Here is a 21,404-nt window from a genome sequence, read left to right on the forward strand (position 1 = left end):
ATATTTCTGCCTTCCATTGTAAATTGTGTAAATATGGTATGGTATAAATTAAAATGGTCAGATGAGAATGAATCTTTGAATGGGATGCTTTCTTTCAGCACAGAGCCATGGGGAACAAATGTAGGTGTAACAACCAAGGACATCACTGTAAGAAACTCTTTGTCATGTGTTGACATGGCAGTGGGAGGATGATAATGAAACATTACAAATGTCTTACATCAGGACCCCGTCAAGTACTTTACACCCTAAAGACAACTGACTTTATCATGAGGACCAAAGGGAAACATTGTTACATGTTATGATTTCAACATGTGGTGGGAGACACACTCGTGGAGGAGAACAGAAACGCATCCCTCTGACTCTTGGCCCCACAATAGAAAGCAGTGTTTTGGTAAGCCATCAGATTTGACTGCCGGCTTTGTGTGAGAAAAGTCAGTCATGTGTTTGGTTCAGAGCTAATTCCAAAACAGAAGCCCCGACTAATCCTCAAGATCAGGCTCTGTCTGTCAGACTAAAAGCAGCAGGCACTTCCCCATCACCTTTCTGAGTTCACCCAAGGCACCTGGAGAATCTGCACTGTATATTATACTGAAACAGCTTATGCTCTGTACTACTTAAATACTTGATATGCTCTGTTTGCAAAGGTGTACTGTTTCACCTTTAATAATAATGCTGTCATTATATATTAATGTCATGCCACCAGACAGCAAAGGCAGCCCTCTGTTCTCTGCTTGGCTCAGCAGTGTGAATGAACCTTAACTAGATTCAGCATTTTTAAAGTCAGTACGTGTAAAATGATATGGACAGACCAATTTTTTTGTCCAGAAATGAAAAGGAAACCAGACAAAGTAGAAACAGTCTGTTTTTGTAGATGAAACATCAGAACTCTGAACTTTGATATGATAATCGTAAAGATTGGATGGCATTGATACCTGTTTCAATTAGGGCTAAAATGATTCCTCAAATTATCTGAGTGATTTATATATAAAATTCCTCGAGGCAAATTTTGTGCCTTGAGGCTTTGCTTAAATCAGTCCTGTATCCATATACGTCCATGCTGTAAGCTTGGACATCGCACTGTGTGTTGCACGGCGTGCTGTGCTGTTACTATAATGTAACATGCATGATGTGAGGCATGAAAATCACGAGGGAAGAGAAGTTGATGCAGTGATGTTTACACACACTCATCCTGTGTTTTTACGCATCCACTGCCCGTCGCTTCATGGCAGATATGGCACTACGCCTGCACCCGTGAACCTATGCAGAACTCCGAGTTTATGCGCTACCTGCATGACTCGCTGGTGTGAGACAGCGCTCAGTTTGTGTCTGCAGACTTCAGGGAATTTCATAAACTTCTCTGATTGACCCGACAGTTTCACAGAAGACAGACAGGCTTAACGATTCAAGTCCTGCTTTGGTGCTATCCCTCTCTCTCCCTCTCTCTCTTCCGCGTGCACGTTATACATTTAATTATAAATTATCTAAAACTCAGCGCACTGATGTCTTGATTACAGCGTATTTTTCCAAAATGTTTTAGCATCCTGCATAATTTGATGAGACTTAAATTGAAAAGGAATTGACACCAATTAAATAGAAACACCTTATTGCCACAGACAGTGACTGAGACAGAGACTAAATAGGTTAAAGTTCATCATCATACCATCAGGATTCAACAGGTCATAGAAGCAGCATTATCCCTTAAAATGTGTTCTCCATGTCAGTGGATGGTCTTAAAAGGTCACATTTTTATGGTGGATGAACTCACAAACAGAAATGTGCAAAAATTAAAAGTGAACACCCTTTGAAAAAAAGACCATATTCCTGTAATCTGAAGGTTCACCTTTCAGACATCATCAGACCACTGTGTGAATGATGGAGCTTTATTCTTGCTAGAATATGAAATATTACAATTATGCATAAAGTAGAGGGTGTTAAAATGATGAAGTGTTGCTTTACTTTAATGGCAAATTGGAAAATAGATATAAACTACAATTAAACAAATAAAGTGTTGGCACCAAACATGTCCTGGGAAAGGATCCCTAAAACCCCAAATATGGCATAATCTAATGTCATTATTTAACTTCCTTTCCTTGTAACTTTAAGAAATGTAAATTGTCATCAGAACTTCACTACACTTTGTAAAATATATTTTCTTTTGAGAACCTGTTAATACTGATTTTTAATATAGAAGTTGTTCATTTAAGGGACCAATCTTCTTTTCTCATTTGTCTAGTACTACTTCTCTTGTAAAAAGCAAAAGTGACTGATTAAAAAAATGCAATATTTCTTATTAGAGTACTTGATTAATCGTTAGAATAATCGATAGAGTACTGGACTACAAAAAGAATCTATTACTGCAGCTCTAGTTTCAATACCACAGCAGCAAAAATCGAATTCCTAAGCCCCTAGTATTGGGTAATTTCTTGTTTTTAAATAGCCAAAAATTGTGGTGAAATCTGCTGGCAATGCTTCTGATAAAAGCTGAAAACATACTTGCTTAGACAGTGCAATTGCTTTTACCTTTACATGCAGCAGCTTTTGGTTAAAATGATTTAATATCTGTAGCTTTGTAAAGCTTCAGATATTTTTCTGTAACATCTACCATTAAAACACCAGATTGTATTGTTTGACATGTGATATTGAAAAGTATCAAGGAACTGTGCATTTTTACCACCTCACTGTCAACATTTTTACTCTTTAATAAGGTGTTATTTCGGACTTATTTAAAGAGATTGTGGCAATTTTTCTCTAAAAATAAAACAGACTAGGATTCTGAAAAAGAGCAGTAGAGAGGATGAGACAACATGAAGAGTGTGAGAAAGAAAAGAGAGAGACACAGGAGGTAATGATGATTGAAAGAGAGAGAGAGACAGAGGAGGGAGACAAGCAGCCAAACAGAGGATTACCATGGCATCCCTCCCAGAGAGCAGCCTCTGAGCTAATGCTAACTTACCCCATGCAGGGAGACACATGGGCACACACAAACACACATGGCCATGCACAAATGCAGACACTACACAACGACCAGGTCACACAACTATAAATGGATTCAGTGCTGCATTCAGGGGAAACATTGTAGTCAGTCGGGTCACTTAATCTGCCCTATTTAGCTCATCTAACCAACACTTTTAGACTGCTTCAATGCAAAGTGGCATGACAATAAACAATAGTGATTTAAAAAATGTATAATTAGACATGATCATCTTACTCTCGCGTTGATAATCAAGTGTAGAAAACAACAACTAGCCTACTGTTGTTGGATACAAACAGCCAGAACACTATTGTTGAAACTTACAGGATGATTATAAACACAAGAATTCTTTTCTAAACTGTGTTAAATGTGATTTATTCAAATTTAAATATTTGTACAAATGTAAGTTCCTAAGGGCATACAAAATATTGTTTCCTTTTATCATAAGTTAGGATAGGAAAGTAGATATTGCACTTTTTGATGCTTATGTGGCTACCCTGTGAGACTGCAGCCTGGGAGCACCTAGCTCCTCTTCTCCTGTGTCCACAAAGAGAGGGAAGCCAGGGGATTAGCTGTCCAAATGCAGCTTGAAAGAGTGTGTAATTAAAGTTCACAGTGCGGACACCATCGCTCTTCTTTCCTTTCCCTTTCCCTGGGAATTCCATGCCTAAAAGGGCAGAGCCATACATCTCCCATGCTAGCACTTTCGCCCCCTCATCACCCTTTTAGTCGATTTGTTTATATCTGTCTCCAACATTTATTGCATTTCTGCGTGCAAGCTGTTGCTCTTTGCTTGTGTCTGTGTCAACATGCCACTGTATGTGTCTGCCTCTCCCCCTCCCTCTTTTCTCCTCTCTCTCAACCTCCCTCCATTTCTCCCTCCATCACTTTTTGTCTGTGTGAGTGAGCATGCAGAGTGATCCAGGGGAGTTAATTACAGTGGGTGCCTGTGAGGCTGGGACAAAAACCCTGCACAGACAGCATAACTCGGGCAGCAGAAACCAGACTGGTTCAACCCAGTTATCCCAGACAGGTTCAGCTCAGCTCAGCTCACCTCAGTCATGCCAGACTCCCAGGACTACAAAAACTAATTCAGTAGTTTGGTCTGAAATACTGATGATCAATGCCACATTAGATATTAGCATGAAAGAAGCAGGTCTGCATGATCTAAGAAAACATGGTTAGATACTAGATATATATTTCAGTGTAGGATAGTTTATTTAATTTTGCAATAACAATATGAAGCACATTGAATTATTATATATCACTGGCCATAGCCTTAAATTGCCATTTTTCATTATTTGTTTTTTTCATAAATCAGTCACCCTTTACATCTGTCAGTGGCTTTTACAAATTTTGATAAATAAAAACTGTCAAAAAGATTCGGATTATCACTGTTCATCATTAAATTGTTTGAAGTTTTTCCCTTGAAAAGTGGTGAATCTGGAGATAGTTAATAGCCCATAGGGAGTGATATATGGTTGCTATATGAGGGTTGCTGCTAGCTTGCTTGCTTATGCTTCAACCTACTTTATCAACATTGTGTGAAATCCAATAGAATTTTTCACAAAATTGATTAAAAAGCAGGTACAATCAATCATGACTTCTCATTAAATTGTCATTCATAAAATAGGACTACAGAGCTTGTAAGCAGAGGCACTGACATGAAATAGCATACACAGTTACAAAAGAGTGGAAGAGGGTGGAGAGTGGAACCATAACTTGTGTATGTTAAGTAATTTTTGTATTATTTATTGTGATTTTAATTTCAGATTTTTGTGTTTTTTCCCCAAAGCACACATCACAGTAGAGATGAAACTGCAGTTAATGCACAGTCTGAGTTAGTAGGCTGACTTTCAAACACCTTGCCATGTCTCTTAAGCTCATCCTTTTAGAGCTTAACAAGACCTTCTCGTGACAAAGGGTGACCTAACCTCATAGCTCAGTGTGATGTGTCTGTGAAATAGAATTTATGTTTACATCTCATTTTATGATTATTAACCCGTTCACAACATTGAGAAATATTATCTGATCCCAGACCACTACCTCTGGGTAAAAAAACTGTTGTTTTTCCTCTTGTTCATAAAGAAAATTAGATGCCATGATTGCAAAATACAACCGCAAAAGACTTGTTTAAAAATTAAAGCTTCAACGAGGAACTTTCAGTTTGTGATTACTTTACAGGCCCCTGTAGTGAAAAGTGCTTATCTCTTTGCTGATCTTTTTCTGTACGTGTATCAGTACACAGTTAAAATAATCACACAATAATGTGCTGTTTCCTCATCCTGCTGTAAATTATTTTGTCTGACACCTACTCTGTGGCAACAGTAACAGGCATTAAATTACTATAAAATAGGAGTAGTCATTCTTGTTGCATTGTTGTTGTCTTGTTTGATCTAGAAGCTTATGAAAATGCAACAGTTAATTTCAGCTTGATTCAAAACCAGATACAAACTTCTCATAGGAGCTTTAATCAACCAACAAACTGATATTCATCATCCCCTCAAAATCACTAAAACGAATAAAAAATGTTAACAAATGGACCAAACCAACTCCATTCAACCTCTTCCAGATTTTAAAAGAGATGCCCGGTCAGACCAGGTAAAGCAAAGTCAGACTATTGATGGATGATCCCAATTAGAATAGGCACCAATAAAAGGACTACAGCCTGAGGACTAGACTGGGATGGAATTGATCCAACCAAACTGACCAGCCACAGCCTTAACAAGGGCGCTGAGAGCTGGCAAGTGCCCCCCAGGCTGTAGCCATGCACGTTTAGCCATCATTTTAACAGCACTTTCAACTACCTATAAATGTTTTACCACATAAACACAGACAGTATGAACAAATCCTAGCCAAATCAAAAATCAATGAGTATGTAGTGCTGGTGATGAGATTAAAATCTGATTTTTATCTAAGGTACAGGAAAGCTCTTGTGGTAGCTCCGGTTTTCATTAAAGACCTTTCTGAATTTTATTGACATTACTATTAAAGGTCACATATTATGCTAAGCACACTTTTTCAGGCTTTTCCAACAAAAAATATTCGGCCTGGGCTTTTCCACAATCCCCCCAAGAGTCAGAAAAATTCATTCTGTCCCCCCTCTCTTTTTCCACCTTTCAGAAAATGTGTGTTGAAACAAGCCATTCTCAGATTTTCCCCTCATGATGTTATGTGGGGAGTTAGCACCACCCCAGGTTTGGTGGCCCTCCCCGCTTGGAGGAAAGTTCTGGTCTCCTCTCCTGATCCTCCTCTCAGCTGGCAGCTGAGGGGATCAGGAGAAGCACATTTCCTGAGAGGGGCATAGTCACAGTTTTTTAGACAGGCAAACATCAAATACTGGAGTGTTTTTTTCAGAAACAAACTTCACAGGCATGTTTTAGGGACCTCTGAGCCAATATGACCTTTCTTAAAGGGGTGAAATATGTGACCTTTAACATATGTTGCTCCCATGAAACCCAGAGAGGATGTGAGTAGCTCAACCAATCTCTCCTAAACTTCGGTATGATGCGGCCCTGTTTGAGACCTGAAAATCTTCTGGGGTCCTCTGAAACCCTTGTACAGCCATAGTATTAGACTCAAATAGTTACCTTTAATTTTTCATTTTTTTATCTCATAAACAGGTAATTTCAATACAAATACTTGGCTTTCAGATTCATTGGCAGTACTTGGAAATTGTCCGCAAAGTACATTTAATAAACCACTGCCTTAAAATCATGAAGCCAGCAACATAGAATGTTTAACAGAGTCTCGCCAGCTAATTTGGCACCTGTTAAACCGTGACACCGGTTGTTTACATCAGATAAACTAATAATAAACATGAGTTGGAACCTCTGGCAGGGTTTTCTTTCTTCTGTGACTTAAATTAGTAACATATAGACATAAGTGGTTTATTATCCTTTAAATGTGATCACATTTTTTTTGTGATTATTAGTTATTGTAAATGACCTCAAATGGCCCCCAGTCCACACTTTGGGATGCACTGAGCTAGACTATAGGGCATTAAAGTTTAGATTTACAGAGAGAAACTTGGACTGAAACTATTGACAGCTAAGAAATATAGCTAATGCTGTGCATCGGCCAAAGGTCTTTCTGAGTGTTGTGAACTTGGCCTACTGGCCTAGGGTTCTAATCCAGCATGAGGGCCAGCCCTTTACCAGCAATCTATCTTGTTAGTCTGATCTGTTGTAGCTTACACTAATCTAATCCTAGCCACCCGCCACCCCAGATTTTCTAACACCAACATACTTTCAGAGCCCTGCATGCTGCATTCCCCCTAATAAACTGTATGTATAATGAGAAAAAGACACTCCTGTCTTCTTTCTATTGCCCTGTTTTTCACACTGTTGCAGACACTCCACTCCGTCTTCAGACAAGAAGGCATCCAGGGAAGTCAGTCCCTCTCATGTTGTGTGTCTGATATCTGACACTCGCGCAGTGTTTGCCAAAATAGATGTTTTAGGGCTCACGTGCTTTGGCACTTCTGACCCCATCCTCTTACCATCTACCAAATGTGCTGTGTAAGCTATATCCTGTCCATTTCCTGTTTTATGATGCTACTTAACCTGCTGCTTGACCTTCTGCTCTGCCAGATGTCTGATCCTAAAAAGAACTAGTGGTACACACAACCAGGTCTTAGGTCTTACTCTGTTTACTAAGATATAAGACTAAAGCCGTGTCGGGGAGGCGGCACGTGACAGCATTACGTGACCTCAGAGATTGTGTTTGTGTGAAGACAAAACAACATGAACATCCAATGTTTTCTCTATCTAAGAACGGTTACCCAGCAGCAAATACTTAATAAAACTCAATTAAGAATAAATGGGTAAAAAGATTAATGTCAATAGTGAAGGACCATACAATAGTAAAGTTAACCACTGTCTCAGATGGAATCAAAGAGATAAAGTCAACAAATACCAGCAAGTGAACATCCTGTTTTTCTTGGATGGAATGTTTTTGAATGTAAATATAACTGTGTTCATTAGGGATACAGTAATACATCACAATATTACAAAGAATGGATACAAATATAGACAACTGAAATCGATTAAACAAAATATATATTGCAGTTTTCTTTTTAATCAGCAGAGAGCTGTATTTACTTTTGGTTTCTCTTATTCAATGCAAGTAACACCTATAAAACCTCAGAATCAAAAAGTATTATCTAAAGAAAAATAAGAAAAGAGATACTTTGCATTTTCATTGTCAGAGGGTTGGCATAAATTGACTGGAGTCTTCTTTCCTACCCAAAAGTTGCAATAATGTCTTTTCATGAGTCCAATATCTTTATTCTATTATATTGTGTATTGAGTGTATCTCTACATCCCTTTTTCATTCCACTGTTTTGTACAAATTAATAACCAAGGGGTTTATTTAAATGCAGGATATGCTTTTATTTTGTATTCTATTATCTTTATATTTTTGGAATTACTTTGACAGTAGCCTAAACCCTTGTTTTTAAAAGATTAGCCTACTTCATTGTGAGCCATCTTTAATAGCCTGCTGGACTTGTGCACTCAGTAAAAAAGAAGTTTAGACACTACCCCGGTCATGTCACAACAATGGCTCATAGACATTTGTGAAAATGGCTGGTTATCTAAAATAACAGCAGATTTGTACTGAAAACTACTTTTATGTTCAGTATACTTTCAAAAACACTGAAAATACGTACTCAACTTAACTTTATTTGTATAGGACTTTTTATACATAAAGTATGCAGCCCAAAGTGTCTTACAAGAAACAGATGGACAGGAAATAATTCAGGGATAATGGATAAAATCATAAAAAACAAGGAATAAGTAATAAAATGGATTTATAAAATTTAAAGTTATTACATAAGTAAAGCATGAAAAAATACTACAAAACAGTAAGTTTGAAAAGGATTGAAATAAAAAATATTCAGACGTATAAATTAAAATATATGAAAGTTAAATGATACCTGATGTAAAACACAGACAAAGGTCATAAAATCATTGCAAATTAAAAGACAGTTTAATCTCCCAAGGCAGAGTATTCCAAAATTACAGCGAAGTACAGACAATGGTCACATATGTAATCATCATAAGGAAAAATGTTACTTTGTTGTAAATCTGTAAAACTATATAGCAGATTAAACAGTATGTGCGGAACTTTTAGGCATGTTTGGGTGAAAAGCTGAGGCTGAAGTAAGAGGTGGATGTGGTGAATAAGCACAATCTAGGGTACCAACTGGGCAGTTAGAGGGGTTGCCAGAAGCCCCTGGTTGTGCTGTGGATGCCTCAAAGGCTAAAAAACGGTTGCCGTGACCCGGGGTGAAAAGACCCAGACATGAGAGATACTGTTGAGGTAGACCTTGGCAGCTGAGCTACAAACATGTGTTGACGTGTGGTGAGCTTGACTCTGGCTGCCCTTTCCAGCCCCAGGTTGTGGCCATAATGAATCAATAGCACCTTACTTGCCTAAAACTTGTGCACATGACTATACTGTACATCCTGGTTTAAAAAGCCTCAAAATCTGAACTGTTCTGTATTCTTGCAGGGTCATTTAGCAGACAGTTTTGTCCGGAGCGACATATATCTGGGACAGGTGTTTTGGCGTTAAGGACCCTGCCCAAGGGCCCACACAGGATACTCATTGTGTCCTGGCTGGGATTCAAACCTCCAGTTTTCTGTAGCAAAATCAGTGATGTAAACCACTGAGCTACCCAGCCGCTTGTCACACTTAATTTGCTTGCTGTCACATATGAGACCATTAAAATCTAACTATGCTTGTTTCAGCTTTGAACTGTGATTCATGATGGTAATTATTGCTGATAGTCACCATCAGTTGTTTACAACTTTTTAGTTTTTGCAGTGCATTGTTGGATACTATGATTGCAATATACAGGGAATAACAATGCTCAGCCAGAAACAGCATATTCATCCACTACATAGTGCACTATATCGTGACTAGGGAAGGATTCTGGACAGAGCCCTAGTTTTTATACTATCTTTGTGTTTAAAAGCCAGTGGTATTTTCTTTCAGGACAAGAGAAAAAGAGAACTGCCTGTTTGATTTAGAGGTTTTGTCATGTTATCTGAGCTGCACTCTACCTACCCTGGTTTATTTTTATGGTTTTCTGTTGCTTCCCCATTTTCATTTCTCTAATGGTGAAGAGACAATTGTTTCCTTTTTCCCCTGAAGTGGCTATTTTGTTTGTCAGTTCTGTTTTTGTAAACTGCTGTTGTGCCAAAACTGCCCCAGATTATAGTAGTATTTTTCATGAGTACCTAAGTAATGTTCTTTACTTTTATCACATCATTTAGCATGAGTGAGACCTGACAGCAGTAGCTGTTTTGGGTGTGTTATGCAGTCTTGGCAATGAAAAGCAGGCTGTTACGTACTTGAAGAGCATGTATTGTCATGTTTTTGTTGTTGTTGTGCCTCTGTTTGTGTGGAAATAGATGTGCGTGGGCCTGTTTGTGAGTGGCTGGCTATGCACATGGCCAGGGTAAGGGGTTTGTTTGAGTCCGTCTAGACAGAATCTCTCTAAATGAACTCTATCTGAACTTTGCCCACCCTAAGGGTGTCTGATGCCACACTCATAGGGAGATAAAATAGATGCTGAAGAGGCAGCAGACAGAGACACAGCTTGTCTCCCACTGTTCCAGACAGTGAAGCAGAGTGATGCTCTGAGTGAGGAGTGAGACAGAGGACAGACGCACCAAAACTCAGCCTACATCAATGACAAAATGTGTCCAGAAGGGAGACAAGTAGATATTTCTTTAGAGATGAGCAATGATGAGATCCTGGCATGATTAGACACACCTGCACACACTCACGCAAGTGCTTTGGCATGCATGCATACTGAAACTCTATGTAGCTGGTATTAAAGGAATGAGACTATGAGGGTGAACCTAGGATGGGTAACTTATTCTTGGCCATAATAGAGCAAAGAGGAGCAGTCTTTTTGTTGATACTGTGTTTCCGTTGAGAGAGGAGGGCGGGAGAGGTTGGTTCCACCAGTATTTCCAGAAAAGGACAGTGAACCAGTATAGACACAGCGACTGGAGGGTCTTTGTAAAGAAGAAAGACAGACACAGGGAGTAGAGGCAGGGGCACAATATATGGAAGGCAAATATATGAGAATTGTTTATGTACATTCAAAATTTGAAATACAGTGTTTCTCTTTGGGGAGCTTTGTATGAAGCAAAAAGCTCCAGATCAATGGTATTGATCAGTGGAAAGTCATTGTTATGATGACTTCTATTTTTAGAGAGCTTTGATTGTGACAGAACTGGCTGCATTTGACTCCCTCATTAAGTAAAACACACTGTCCTTTAAAAACACCCTTTCACATAAACTATTTAACGATGAACTCTTTCGTGTTAGTGTTTACCTTTGAGTGCTATGTCAATGATGATGTCAATGCACATCGGGTTACAAGGTCAATAAAGGTCAGAGACAGCAGACCCACAAAGCTTTGTTAGTACACATGGAGATAGCAGACAACAACAGTTGCTTCTGGCAGGTCTAAAAATAGAAACTGCCATAGGAGGTCCAGTCAGGATTTCCTCTGTTGTTGAATGATTGAATCATGAACATAGTTTTGATTCTTCTTAATATTAATGCACTTCCCTTTAAACGTAATATTCAGGGAATTAAAAAATATATTTCTTTAATATGGCAGATTTAGGAAAATTAATTTGGGGAACTAGGGGAGAAAAAGAATTGGTGCAAATATGCAAATGATACAATAAAAAATGTGCTATGAAAAGCAGTACAGAACATCTTTACTGCATAACAACATGAGTGTTGGGTGTTATAAAAACCAGTGTGACAATGTCTTACACTGGGATTTTTCCAGTGACTGCCCCTGTTCCTCTGGGATGCTGTCCTTGCCACTGAAGTGGGTTTCTGCAGCATCCACTGGTCCACCATACTGTAGATTTGTGGCAGATGCAGCATAAATGTGTTTTATGAAGCTCAGGCATGGGTGTTGTCTCAGTGCTGCTGCATGTCTGTATTGCTAGTACCATCTAGTGGCAGCAGCAGGTGTTAGTGCACACAAGTGGATGTGGAATGTCAAGGGAAGTATTGATTGTTTTTGTGGTGCAGAACTTGTCAACTTATGAGCCACACTGAGCTGTGCTTATGGTTTTAAAAGATACTAGTCGGGGTATGGGGAAAAGCTCTCTTTAGATCTGTAGGTGAGAAAATAGTTATTGTCTTGCCATTGAACTTTTATGTATTTCTCTTCTCAGGACCGCAAACTGACAAAAGCAGAGCAGCAACGCTTCAAGGAGGAAGCTGAGATGCTGAAGGGGCTTCAACACCCCAACATCGTCCGCTTCTATGACTCTTGGGAGTCTGTGCTCCGTGGCAAGAAGTGCATTGTATTGGTTACAGAACTCATGACTTCAGGAACACTCAAAACGTAAGCACTACCTCCTCTTAACAGTCATTCATTCATTTCCTTTCATATTAAAATGATCTCTCTACAAGTAAGTCTTTACTTATAAGAAATATTCTATACCATTTTTCTTGAACCCGCTTGCAGATGTAAACCTCCTTCCTGGACAACAATTTTGATCTGCAAATAGTTAACTAGTAATGAAGCACTCTGGCTGATGAAAGTAGAGTAGAAATGTAAACTAATTTCTCTATGTGAAGGACAAAAATCAACATAAACAGTGGCTATAAAACAAATTAATAGTTGTGGGTCCCCTTTCATTATTTCTAAGGGAACTCGTGGCTTTTTAATTCATCATGATTCCTTATTCATTTCAGTTATTTCACATGCTTTGTTGGACCAACTCTGATTTATGCATGATAGTATAAACTTTTCTTTAATTGAATGCATTTGCATCTCATCAATGCAGTATAAACAACATAAAAGCGTGATTAATCTTTAGTGAAAGTCATTTGCATGTATCAGTGTTTGATTAAATATGTAGTAGTTTGATCACAAAATCAGGCTATTGATATCTCTGCACAGTTACCTGAAGCGCTTCAAAGTGATGAAACCCAAGGTCCTGAGGAGCTGGTGTCGTCAGATCCTGAAGGGTCTTCATTTCCTCCACACCAGGACTCCTCCGATAGTCCATCGAGATCTTAAGTGTGACAACATCTTCATAACAGGCCCCACAGGCTCAGTTAAGATCGGTGACCTGGGTCTGGCCACTCTGATGAGGACCTCCTTTGCCAAGAGTGTGATAGGTAGGCTCCATATTTAGGACAACTGCTGTGGAGAACAATGCCAGGAATGCAGTATATAAATTACCACAATGAAGGTTCTATAAATACAGTCCTCTTTTGATTCAGCACTTTTAAGATTTTAAAAGTCTCAGGTGTCTTAAGAGTAAAGATTACAGAGACAGATTCATTCTAAAATCCATGTGGGCAGCACTTAATGCAAGCAGAGAACTCTGATGAGGATGTACGCCAGCTTAAGCTGTGCACTATGTGTACCATTTGGCTAAATAAAGCCAGGAAGCTCAAACTATTTCTGGAAAGGCATTGATCAAGGTTTAACTTAAGTTTAAACTCTTACATTAACTTTTTTTTTCTGTGTGGACTTCTATATGGCATTAGATACAGATTTTTAATACTCATTGTGGTATCAGACTAAACTAGGTTTCTGCTTTTATTGACTGTGGTCCTCCATCTGATCAACCAGGAACCCCAGAGTTCATGGCTCCAGAGATGTATGAGGAGCACTATGATGAGTCTGTGGATGTCTATGCTTTCGGCATGTGCATGCTGGAGATGGCCACATCAGAATACCCCTACTCTGAATGTCAAAATGCTGCTCAGATCTACCGCAAAGTCACAAGTGTAAGTCTTTTGACCGCATAATAAAGTCAAAGTGATACATGAAGACCTCAGTCTGAAGTAGTTAGATCAAAGTGTTTGTCTGTGTGGTGAAAATGACTCATTCTCAGATACAGTACGTATTTAATTCCATTAATTTCTCATTTTTTAACACAAGTAATCTCCCATTTATTTCCTGTAGGGGATAAAGCCAGCTAGCTTTGATAAAGTTAATGACCCAGAGGTCAAAGAGATCATCGAAGGCTGCATTCGTCAGAACAAGAGCCAGAGGTAAGCAAGTTTTATTGACTTGACAGGACATACAATAATTGACTACTTATAAGCCAAGCATATAAAAATGGTTCCTGTTTTACCATACTTGCATTTTGTGTTGCCCTTCCCTTGTCAGACTCTCTATCAAGGACCTCCTGAACCATGCATTCTTCGGGGAGGACACAGGGGTGCGGGTGGAGCTGGCAGAGGAGGACACAGGCACCCAGGACTGCCTGGCTCTCCGGATTTGGGTTGAAGAGCCCAAGAAGCTGAAGGGGAAGCACAAAGACAATGAGGCTATCGAGTTCAGCTATGACCTTGAGAATGATAGTGCTGAGGAAGTGGCTCTAGAGATGGTGAGAAACAGGGAGAATTCACACCTAACCAGTGGAGAACAGGGTTTCTGAGTCCCAGGTATAGGCAATAGAGTTGGATGGGAAATGTTTTTGAAGTTTCAACATTTGAAGTTGGGGGGTTAGGGAAATCCTTCAGCTCATTTACTCGCTTCTTCTTCGAACCCCCTTATGACCTAGATTTACCATACCTACCTCTACTCATTATTAACTCTCTTGCTCTCTCTCTCTCCTTAAGGTAAAGTCAGGCTTCTTTCATGAGAGTGATGCCAAGGTGGTGGGAAAATCAATCCGGGACAGAGTTAATCTGATCAAAAAGTCACGGGAGCGGCGGCAGCAGCAGCTCCACCAGCAGCAGCAGGGATATGAAGAAAGAAGGGACTCCTCTCTCACCTCCTACACCTTTTCTCATCCCACCTGCACTTCCTCTCTGGGGCCAACGACAGCTGGACAAACAGGAGGTGGAGGAGGAGGACAGGAGGGCGAGGAGCTACCTGAAGTTGACCAGCATGTCAGGCAACAACACATTTTTAGTGGGACAGCGCTTAGGCTACCAGGTAGAGCTTTCAGCTTTTGTATAAGTATATCTCTGCCTCACTACTGCCGTGAAGAATGAGTTAATAAAAAAAGCCTGGTGAATAACAAAACTTAACATTCCTTATGTTTATATTTTCAATCACTCAGCAGGTGAGAGTATGGGGTCTGCGAGCTGTGAATCTTATGCAAGTGGACAGAGCCAGGCATACTCGCAGCAGGGGGATGCTTACTCCCTCTCCCAGACGACTCTGCCCTCTACAGCATCTGTACGTCAATGCATGGTTTTCACATTGTTCATTAGGGGTGGGACAGAATATTGATTGATCCTGAGTTGATGACACAATTCTCAAAGCCCTGGTGACAGACACTGATATTATAAAATTTTAAAAAAACTTTTAAAATAACTTCTCTTGTTGGCCTTAATGTGAGAGGAGGTTAATTGGCCCAAGAACAGTGCGATAAAAGAGGAGAAACATTAAATAAGGTAAAAAGTAAGAGTTTAAGCCTGATAAGAAATGAAACAAACTCAAAATTGTTGTGAATGAAACCTGCACTTAAACTTTTTTGGGGGATCTTGTAATATTGAGTCAACTAGATATAGTGATGCACCAATGCATGATAAATCAATTAATAAATCGAATGCCTGTATTGCTAAATTGTATCCTTCATTAATTGTTATCTTGCCCTGCAGAGCACTGGAGCAGTGGCGCATGCTCATATGCACCCAATCGGTGAAGGTGGGAGTGTCCCTAATGTGCCTATTGGCCAGAGTGTTAGCATGTCCAGCATGTCCATAGGCCACAGCGGAGGAGGACCTATTGGCCAGACGTTTATTCAGCCCATTTCCATGGTTCCACAGGTATCACCAAGTGTCCCACAACAATATTATCAGGTGAAAGGGGTGATTTTACTATTATCTACACCATTCAGCATAATGCTAATGCAAGTAAAGCTATGGTCCCACTTGTCTGTCATATTTTGGGTTCTCTTTCTTCAATTAACTACTTATCCAATGCCAAATCATCCTCATCATCCTCTGTGATTGACCATCTGACTGTATGCTATACAGGATTTCTCTAAGGTAGTCAAAAGCAGAGATGGAAGATGCTATTTTTCTACTGGTCTCTTTTATTAAATAAACTGTATTTTAAATGTGCAGCACACCTCTGCTATTAAACCCTGTGAGAAACCCTGTTGTGTAAAACTAAATGTGTTATTGATTTGCCAAAGCTTATTCTTACCTAATTTTTCTACTGCTTTCTTCTCATCCCTTTTCCAATCATCACCAATCATCGTTCTGTCATTATCACTGAGCAGTCACAAACATTCCCATCAGATGCATTTCAAACAGCCACTCCCCACACCTCATTGGCCCCTTCTCAATCATACATACCACCTGTTTCACCACAAGCTCAGTTTAATGTCCTCACTACATCCATGTCAGTGGGTGATCCTGCTGCACTAGTGGGGACTGTTGTGCCCCTCGCTCAGCAGACCCAGCCCCCCGCCACGCCCATGCAGCTCACTGACATCATTCCGCAGGCAGCAACTCAGCAAACACAGCCCGTCATGATCCCTCAGCAGACTATTGTCCAACAACAACAGATAGGGATGGATCCCCATACCTCCGCCCTTCAGCAACAACCACAACAGCAAATGGATGCCCAGGCCCCACTGCATGATCAAGTCAGCGCAACTCAGCAGGCAACGGAACAACATCCACAGATCGTTTCGACTACAGTTGTCCAGAAACATCAGCATGAGGCTCAGCAGCAGACCTATGTACATCAGTCGTTTCTTCAGCAGCCAGTTTTACCTTCACAAACAGGTATGGAGCAGCAAACCTTGTCATTAGCACAAACAGGGGAGCAACCTCAGACTTACAAACAGCAACCAACAGGGGAACCTTGTGAGCAGACTGTAATACAACCCCAACTACTGCAACAACAGCTTCAGCAACAGCAAACTTTGCTACAACAGCAACAACAAGTTTTAGTACCAGAGCAACATCAGACATATGTACAGCAACAGCTTGATCAGCAACAACAAAAAACATTGCTTCAGCAGCAGCAGGCTCCACTACAACAGCATCAACTGGAACAGCAACAAGTGCTTCTTCACAAACAAATGCTGGATAAACAACAGCAACAAGTTCTCATTCAACAGCAAGAGCAACAGCAGCAACCAAAAGGTCAGATACAACAACAACCACATCAGCCACTTTTACAACATCAGTTAGAGCAGCATCAACAACAGCTTCCATTACAACAACAGCAGCAGAGTCAGATATTTCAACAAACTGGAATCCAAAATGAAGTAGAGAGGCAACAGCTAAGTGGACAACAGCAGCAAAAAACTGTACTGCAGCAGCAGCAACCCCAGCTGACACAACAGCAACAAGAACAACAGCTGCAACAGCAGGCCTTACTGCGGCAAATGGAACAACAGCAGCAACAAGCACTAATACAACAGCACTTGCAACAGCAGGCTATTTTACAACATCAGCAACTACAACAGAAAGCTCAGCTACAGCAACAACAACAAGAGCAGCAACAGTTGCAACTGAAGCAGCAGATAGAGCAGCAGCAGCAGGCTCTTTTGCAGCAACAGCTGGAACAGCAGCATCAACAACAGGTCCTGCTGCAGCAACAGCAAGCTGAGAGAATGCAGCAGCAGGCTCTGATACAGCAACAGATTCAAGATCAGCAGCAGAAAGCAACCATCAGTCAACTTCAGGAGATGCAAAAAACCAACAGTGAAAAGCAGATGCAGGAGTCACCAACTAATATACAGGGCACGTGTATTCCACAATTGAGTGCCACTCAATTTATACCTCATGTGCCGCTCACACAGCAGCAAGTCATGGAGCAACCACAGCAAGCAGTACCAATCCAGCAGCAACGCCCTCCTGTTATGGAACCTCATATCCCAATGGGACCTCCAGCTGCTGAACTGCTCCAACACCAAACTCAAATTGTCTCACAGGCCCAGGTCCCCATTGCCACTCAGACTGTGCAAATTCCTGTCCAGACGTGTCCTGTTATCACCTCTCAAGTCTTCACCCAGCAAGGACAAAGTGAGGCTAATCTCCAGGACCAGGGTAAAATCCCAGTCCAGTTTATTGCTCAGACCACAGTTCAAGCAGCCCAGGCTATAATTGAGGCTCAAGTAACTCCCCCAGCGACAATGATCCAAGGACAGACACATGCCATCCAAAGCCAGCATGTTCCTTTACAGGCTAGTTATCAAGCACCTGTAATTCCTACACAGAGCCAAGCAGCTGCTCAGCCATTGATCCAGACTCAGCCTCTGCTCCAGATACCTCATGGTCAAGGCCCAACAGTTGACAATCAGATGACAGGACAACCAAGCCAGGCTGCTGTTCAGCCTCCAGCTGTATTAACCTCGATTTCCAGCCAGACTCATCATGAGAGTTACGTTCAGCAAAATGCTCAAATGCCTGGGCAGGTGCAGATACAGCTACAGCAACAAGATCAAGGCCATCCACAAATCCAGCTGCATGCTCAGGTTGCCACAGGAATCTTACCTGCTCAGTATGTTCCTCAGCTAACCCAACAAACATTGCCTTCTGCACAACAGGATATTACTCATATCACACAGCTGCAGCAACAGCAACAAGAGCCAGTAATGCAGTTTCAGAAAATGATCCTGTCCTCAGGCCCTGCTGGAAGTGCTGGACCCACTACAGATGATCTCAGCTCCAGGGTCGCCCCTGCAAACCTTATGGGTCCTCCCCATCTTGTAACGCAGGCTGGACAAGTTGTAATTGCAGGTCAGACAACATCACATCCAGTCATGCAGGCACAGCAGCAACCTTCAAGAAGCACTGTTGACCCATCAGTCATTCAGCCCATCTCCCAGTCTACTCTGCCTCATTGTATGGGACAATACCAACAACCACTACAGAAGATTTCTGAGACACAGCAACCACTTGCTTCTCCTCCTCCTCAGACTCAGTTACTGTCACAGCCTATAAAAACTGCAATCCAACCAGTGTTTTCTCTGAATCAGGCTGCAATACCCCTTGAGGAGAGCCAGCTGCCCCCCCAGTGTTCACCTACCCCACATCTGCTGAAGCATCCCGCTTCACAGATAGTTCCTGGTACTGTGGCCGCACCTCAGTCACAGGCTTTGCCCCTTTATAGTCATCTTGCAGCTGGCCCCCCTCCATCTCCACAACACCATACCAAGCAAATGACTCCAGCTCACACACACACACAAACAAGCATTCAGGCCCAGGCACACTCCCAAACTCAGACCCACGTTCAGGTGCAGGCTCATTCTCACACTCAGACACACACTGAGACACCCATTGCTGAACAGCCTGTTCCACCCCATGCTGTCTTTGCTGCTCAACAAATACCCCTCAGCCCTTCTCATAACTCATGTACCCAAACAACCCTACCAACCCATTATCCTGCTGCTAATGCTGTACCAGAGCTGCCTACATCTCCTCCAGCAACCAAGGCAACCATTCCAGGACAGGCTGATTTTATACCTACCTCCCCTCCGCCTGTTGCTACTCAACAATCTCTTGATTCTAATGCCCCCAAACTTCCCCAAGGCTTGCTGCAAGACTGTGACCTTTCCCTGCTGGGCAGTGCTCAGGTACAAGAAGACTTAACGATTGCTGTATTCATTTACAAAGATAGAATTATTGCTAGAACTGCTTTCTGATAATGTGAAAACAACTTTGACTGAGCCTCTTTGATTGAAACTAACAGGTGTTAATTCTTTAACATGTTCTCATTTTAATAGAAAATGTGTTCTTAACAATGACATTATCAATGATTACTTAAACTGATTTACTTGCATTCAGTATCACTAAATGCTTTCTGTTTACCTGCATGCTCCTTTGTGTCTGCGTTCATGTAACTACAGGATGGTCCGTACCTGTTGAGTGCAGAGCATCATTCTTCAGGGTATGTTTGATTTCATTACTTTATAATGTTCACAAACTTTTTGCATGTAAATGAGAAACAAGAGTTTAAAAATCAGAACTTTGGAGCCGCATGCACAAGCATTTCAAATTCATGATTTTTCTCTCTATTAGACTCGTTTGTTTCAAATTGAATTAATTCATTAATATTCATCAATAATCTGAAATGATTGACAACACTGATTTCTTCCTTTGACAAGTTTGGTCTCCTTAAAGTGCCACAGCAGCACAGGGACTGTGGACTTTAAGGTTGCCAAGCAGTACTAGGGGAAGATTGCTTCAGCTCAGCAGGAACCTGATACAGTGTGGGTGCTGACTGATAGTCCTGATGGGGTGTCTGCAGAGATAGCCAGTGGGTATTGAAGCTGAGAATGGACAAGGATAGAAGACCCCAAAATAAAGAGTTGAAACTATGTTTCAGCAGGGACAGATGGGCAAATTGGTGGTTATAGTCAAAGCTTTGCCTGAGTATGGGAACCGACTGGGTTTAAGTCAAAAAGTTAACAGGGTCTCAGGGTGTTGGTCCTGGTAGCTGAGTCTCTTCATGAGCCAATGGGCTGAAGATTACAGCAGGGGTGGAGGGTAACTAATTAAATTTACTCAAAATACTGCAATTGAATAGCTTAATTTGGTGCTGGTACTTTTTTGATTACATTTTAAAATCAATACTTTTCCCACAGCTGTTAACTACACAGTAGCACACAGCAAGAGAATGATTCCACATCACATCCCAAAACAGCTGCCTGCTGGGATCTTTTTGGTGATGTTTCTGGTGGATTGTGGTTGTTTTTTGATGTGAGGTACATTTTCACCATAAATGAAGTTATCCACTGACCCACCTTGCCACAGATTTACAAGAATTACTGCAGATCTGTCATTTTAACTATTAAACACTTTCAGAAATAAAGTTTAACTTTATGTTTTTTGGACCAATGTAGACACTTTTAAAGTGTTAAATTTAACTCAATTTAAGTTTAATAACCACGGTTAATTTTGCTGTGTATTTAACTTAATTATAGAAGTGTGGCTTTATCTGAACCATGTGGTTAGAGATCTGTTCTCTTGTTGTTATTGCCAGTAAGGAAAGATCATATTTTACTGTACAAGTCATTAGTAGCTACTTAGTACTCAGTACTTAAAGTAAGCTTGAAATGAAATTCTTTTTACTTTTACTTGAATAGATTCATAGACCAGCACATTAAATAACTTAAGTAAATTTTAACAAGAGTAACTGTACTTTTACGTGAGTGTAATAGTTGTGTTCAATTCTTCAATACGGTTCTCCACTTCTAGAAAACAGTATTGTGTTGAGGGGGAATAACAGAAAACTCATATACATGGTAGTTAAAATGCCAATTTTATGCCAATGGTAGTGTAGAAAGGAAAATTGGACCCAAGCAAAGAAGACTGCAGTTAGTGCAATTTATTTAGAATTGACCTGGAAGCATAAAGGGGGGTGATAAATTTGTAGAAAAAACTGGTTACAAGAAATACGCTGTCAGCTTGGCCTTTTATTCACTGTTAAGGTACAAAGTCCAAA

The 21,404-nt window shown here is 40.7% G+C and overlaps 1 protein-coding gene across 6 annotated transcripts in view; it reads left to right on the plus strand.

Annotated features, from left to right (window-relative positions):
- The window catches only part of si:dkey-151g10.3 (serine/threonine-protein kinase WNK1), a 48,303-nt gene that overhangs the window by 13,457 nt on the left and 13,442 nt on the right, over positions 1-21,404 (plus strand). For 4 of the 6 annotated variants that reach the window (XM_041800192.1, XM_041800187.1, XM_041800190.1 and 1 more), the window contains exons 3-12: positions 12,193-12,365; positions 12,927-13,147; positions 13,608-13,765; positions 13,944-14,032; positions 14,151-14,370; positions 14,606-14,924; positions 15,052-15,170; positions 15,596-15,796; positions 16,222-19,533; positions 19,807-19,847. In XM_041800192.1, the coding sequence (XP_041656126.1) occupies positions 12,193-12,365; positions 12,927-13,147; positions 13,608-13,765; positions 13,944-14,032; positions 14,151-14,370; positions 14,606-14,924; positions 15,052-15,170; positions 15,596-15,796; positions 16,222-19,533; positions 19,807-19,847 (4,853 nt within the window). The remainder of the gene's footprint in view (positions 1-12,192; positions 12,366-12,926; positions 13,148-13,607; positions 13,766-13,943; positions 14,033-14,150; positions 14,371-14,605; positions 14,925-15,051; positions 15,171-15,595; positions 15,797-16,221; positions 19,534-19,806; positions 19,848-21,404) is intronic. The other 2 variants (XM_041800189.1, XM_041800188.1) reach the window with 2 other exon arrangements.

Source organism: Cheilinus undulatus, linkage group 11 (assembly GCF_018320785.1).
Source record: "Cheilinus undulatus linkage group 11, ASM1832078v1, whole genome shotgun sequence".
NCBI classification, from domain to species: domain Eukaryota; kingdom Metazoa; phylum Chordata; class Actinopteri; order Labriformes; family Labridae; genus Cheilinus; species Cheilinus undulatus.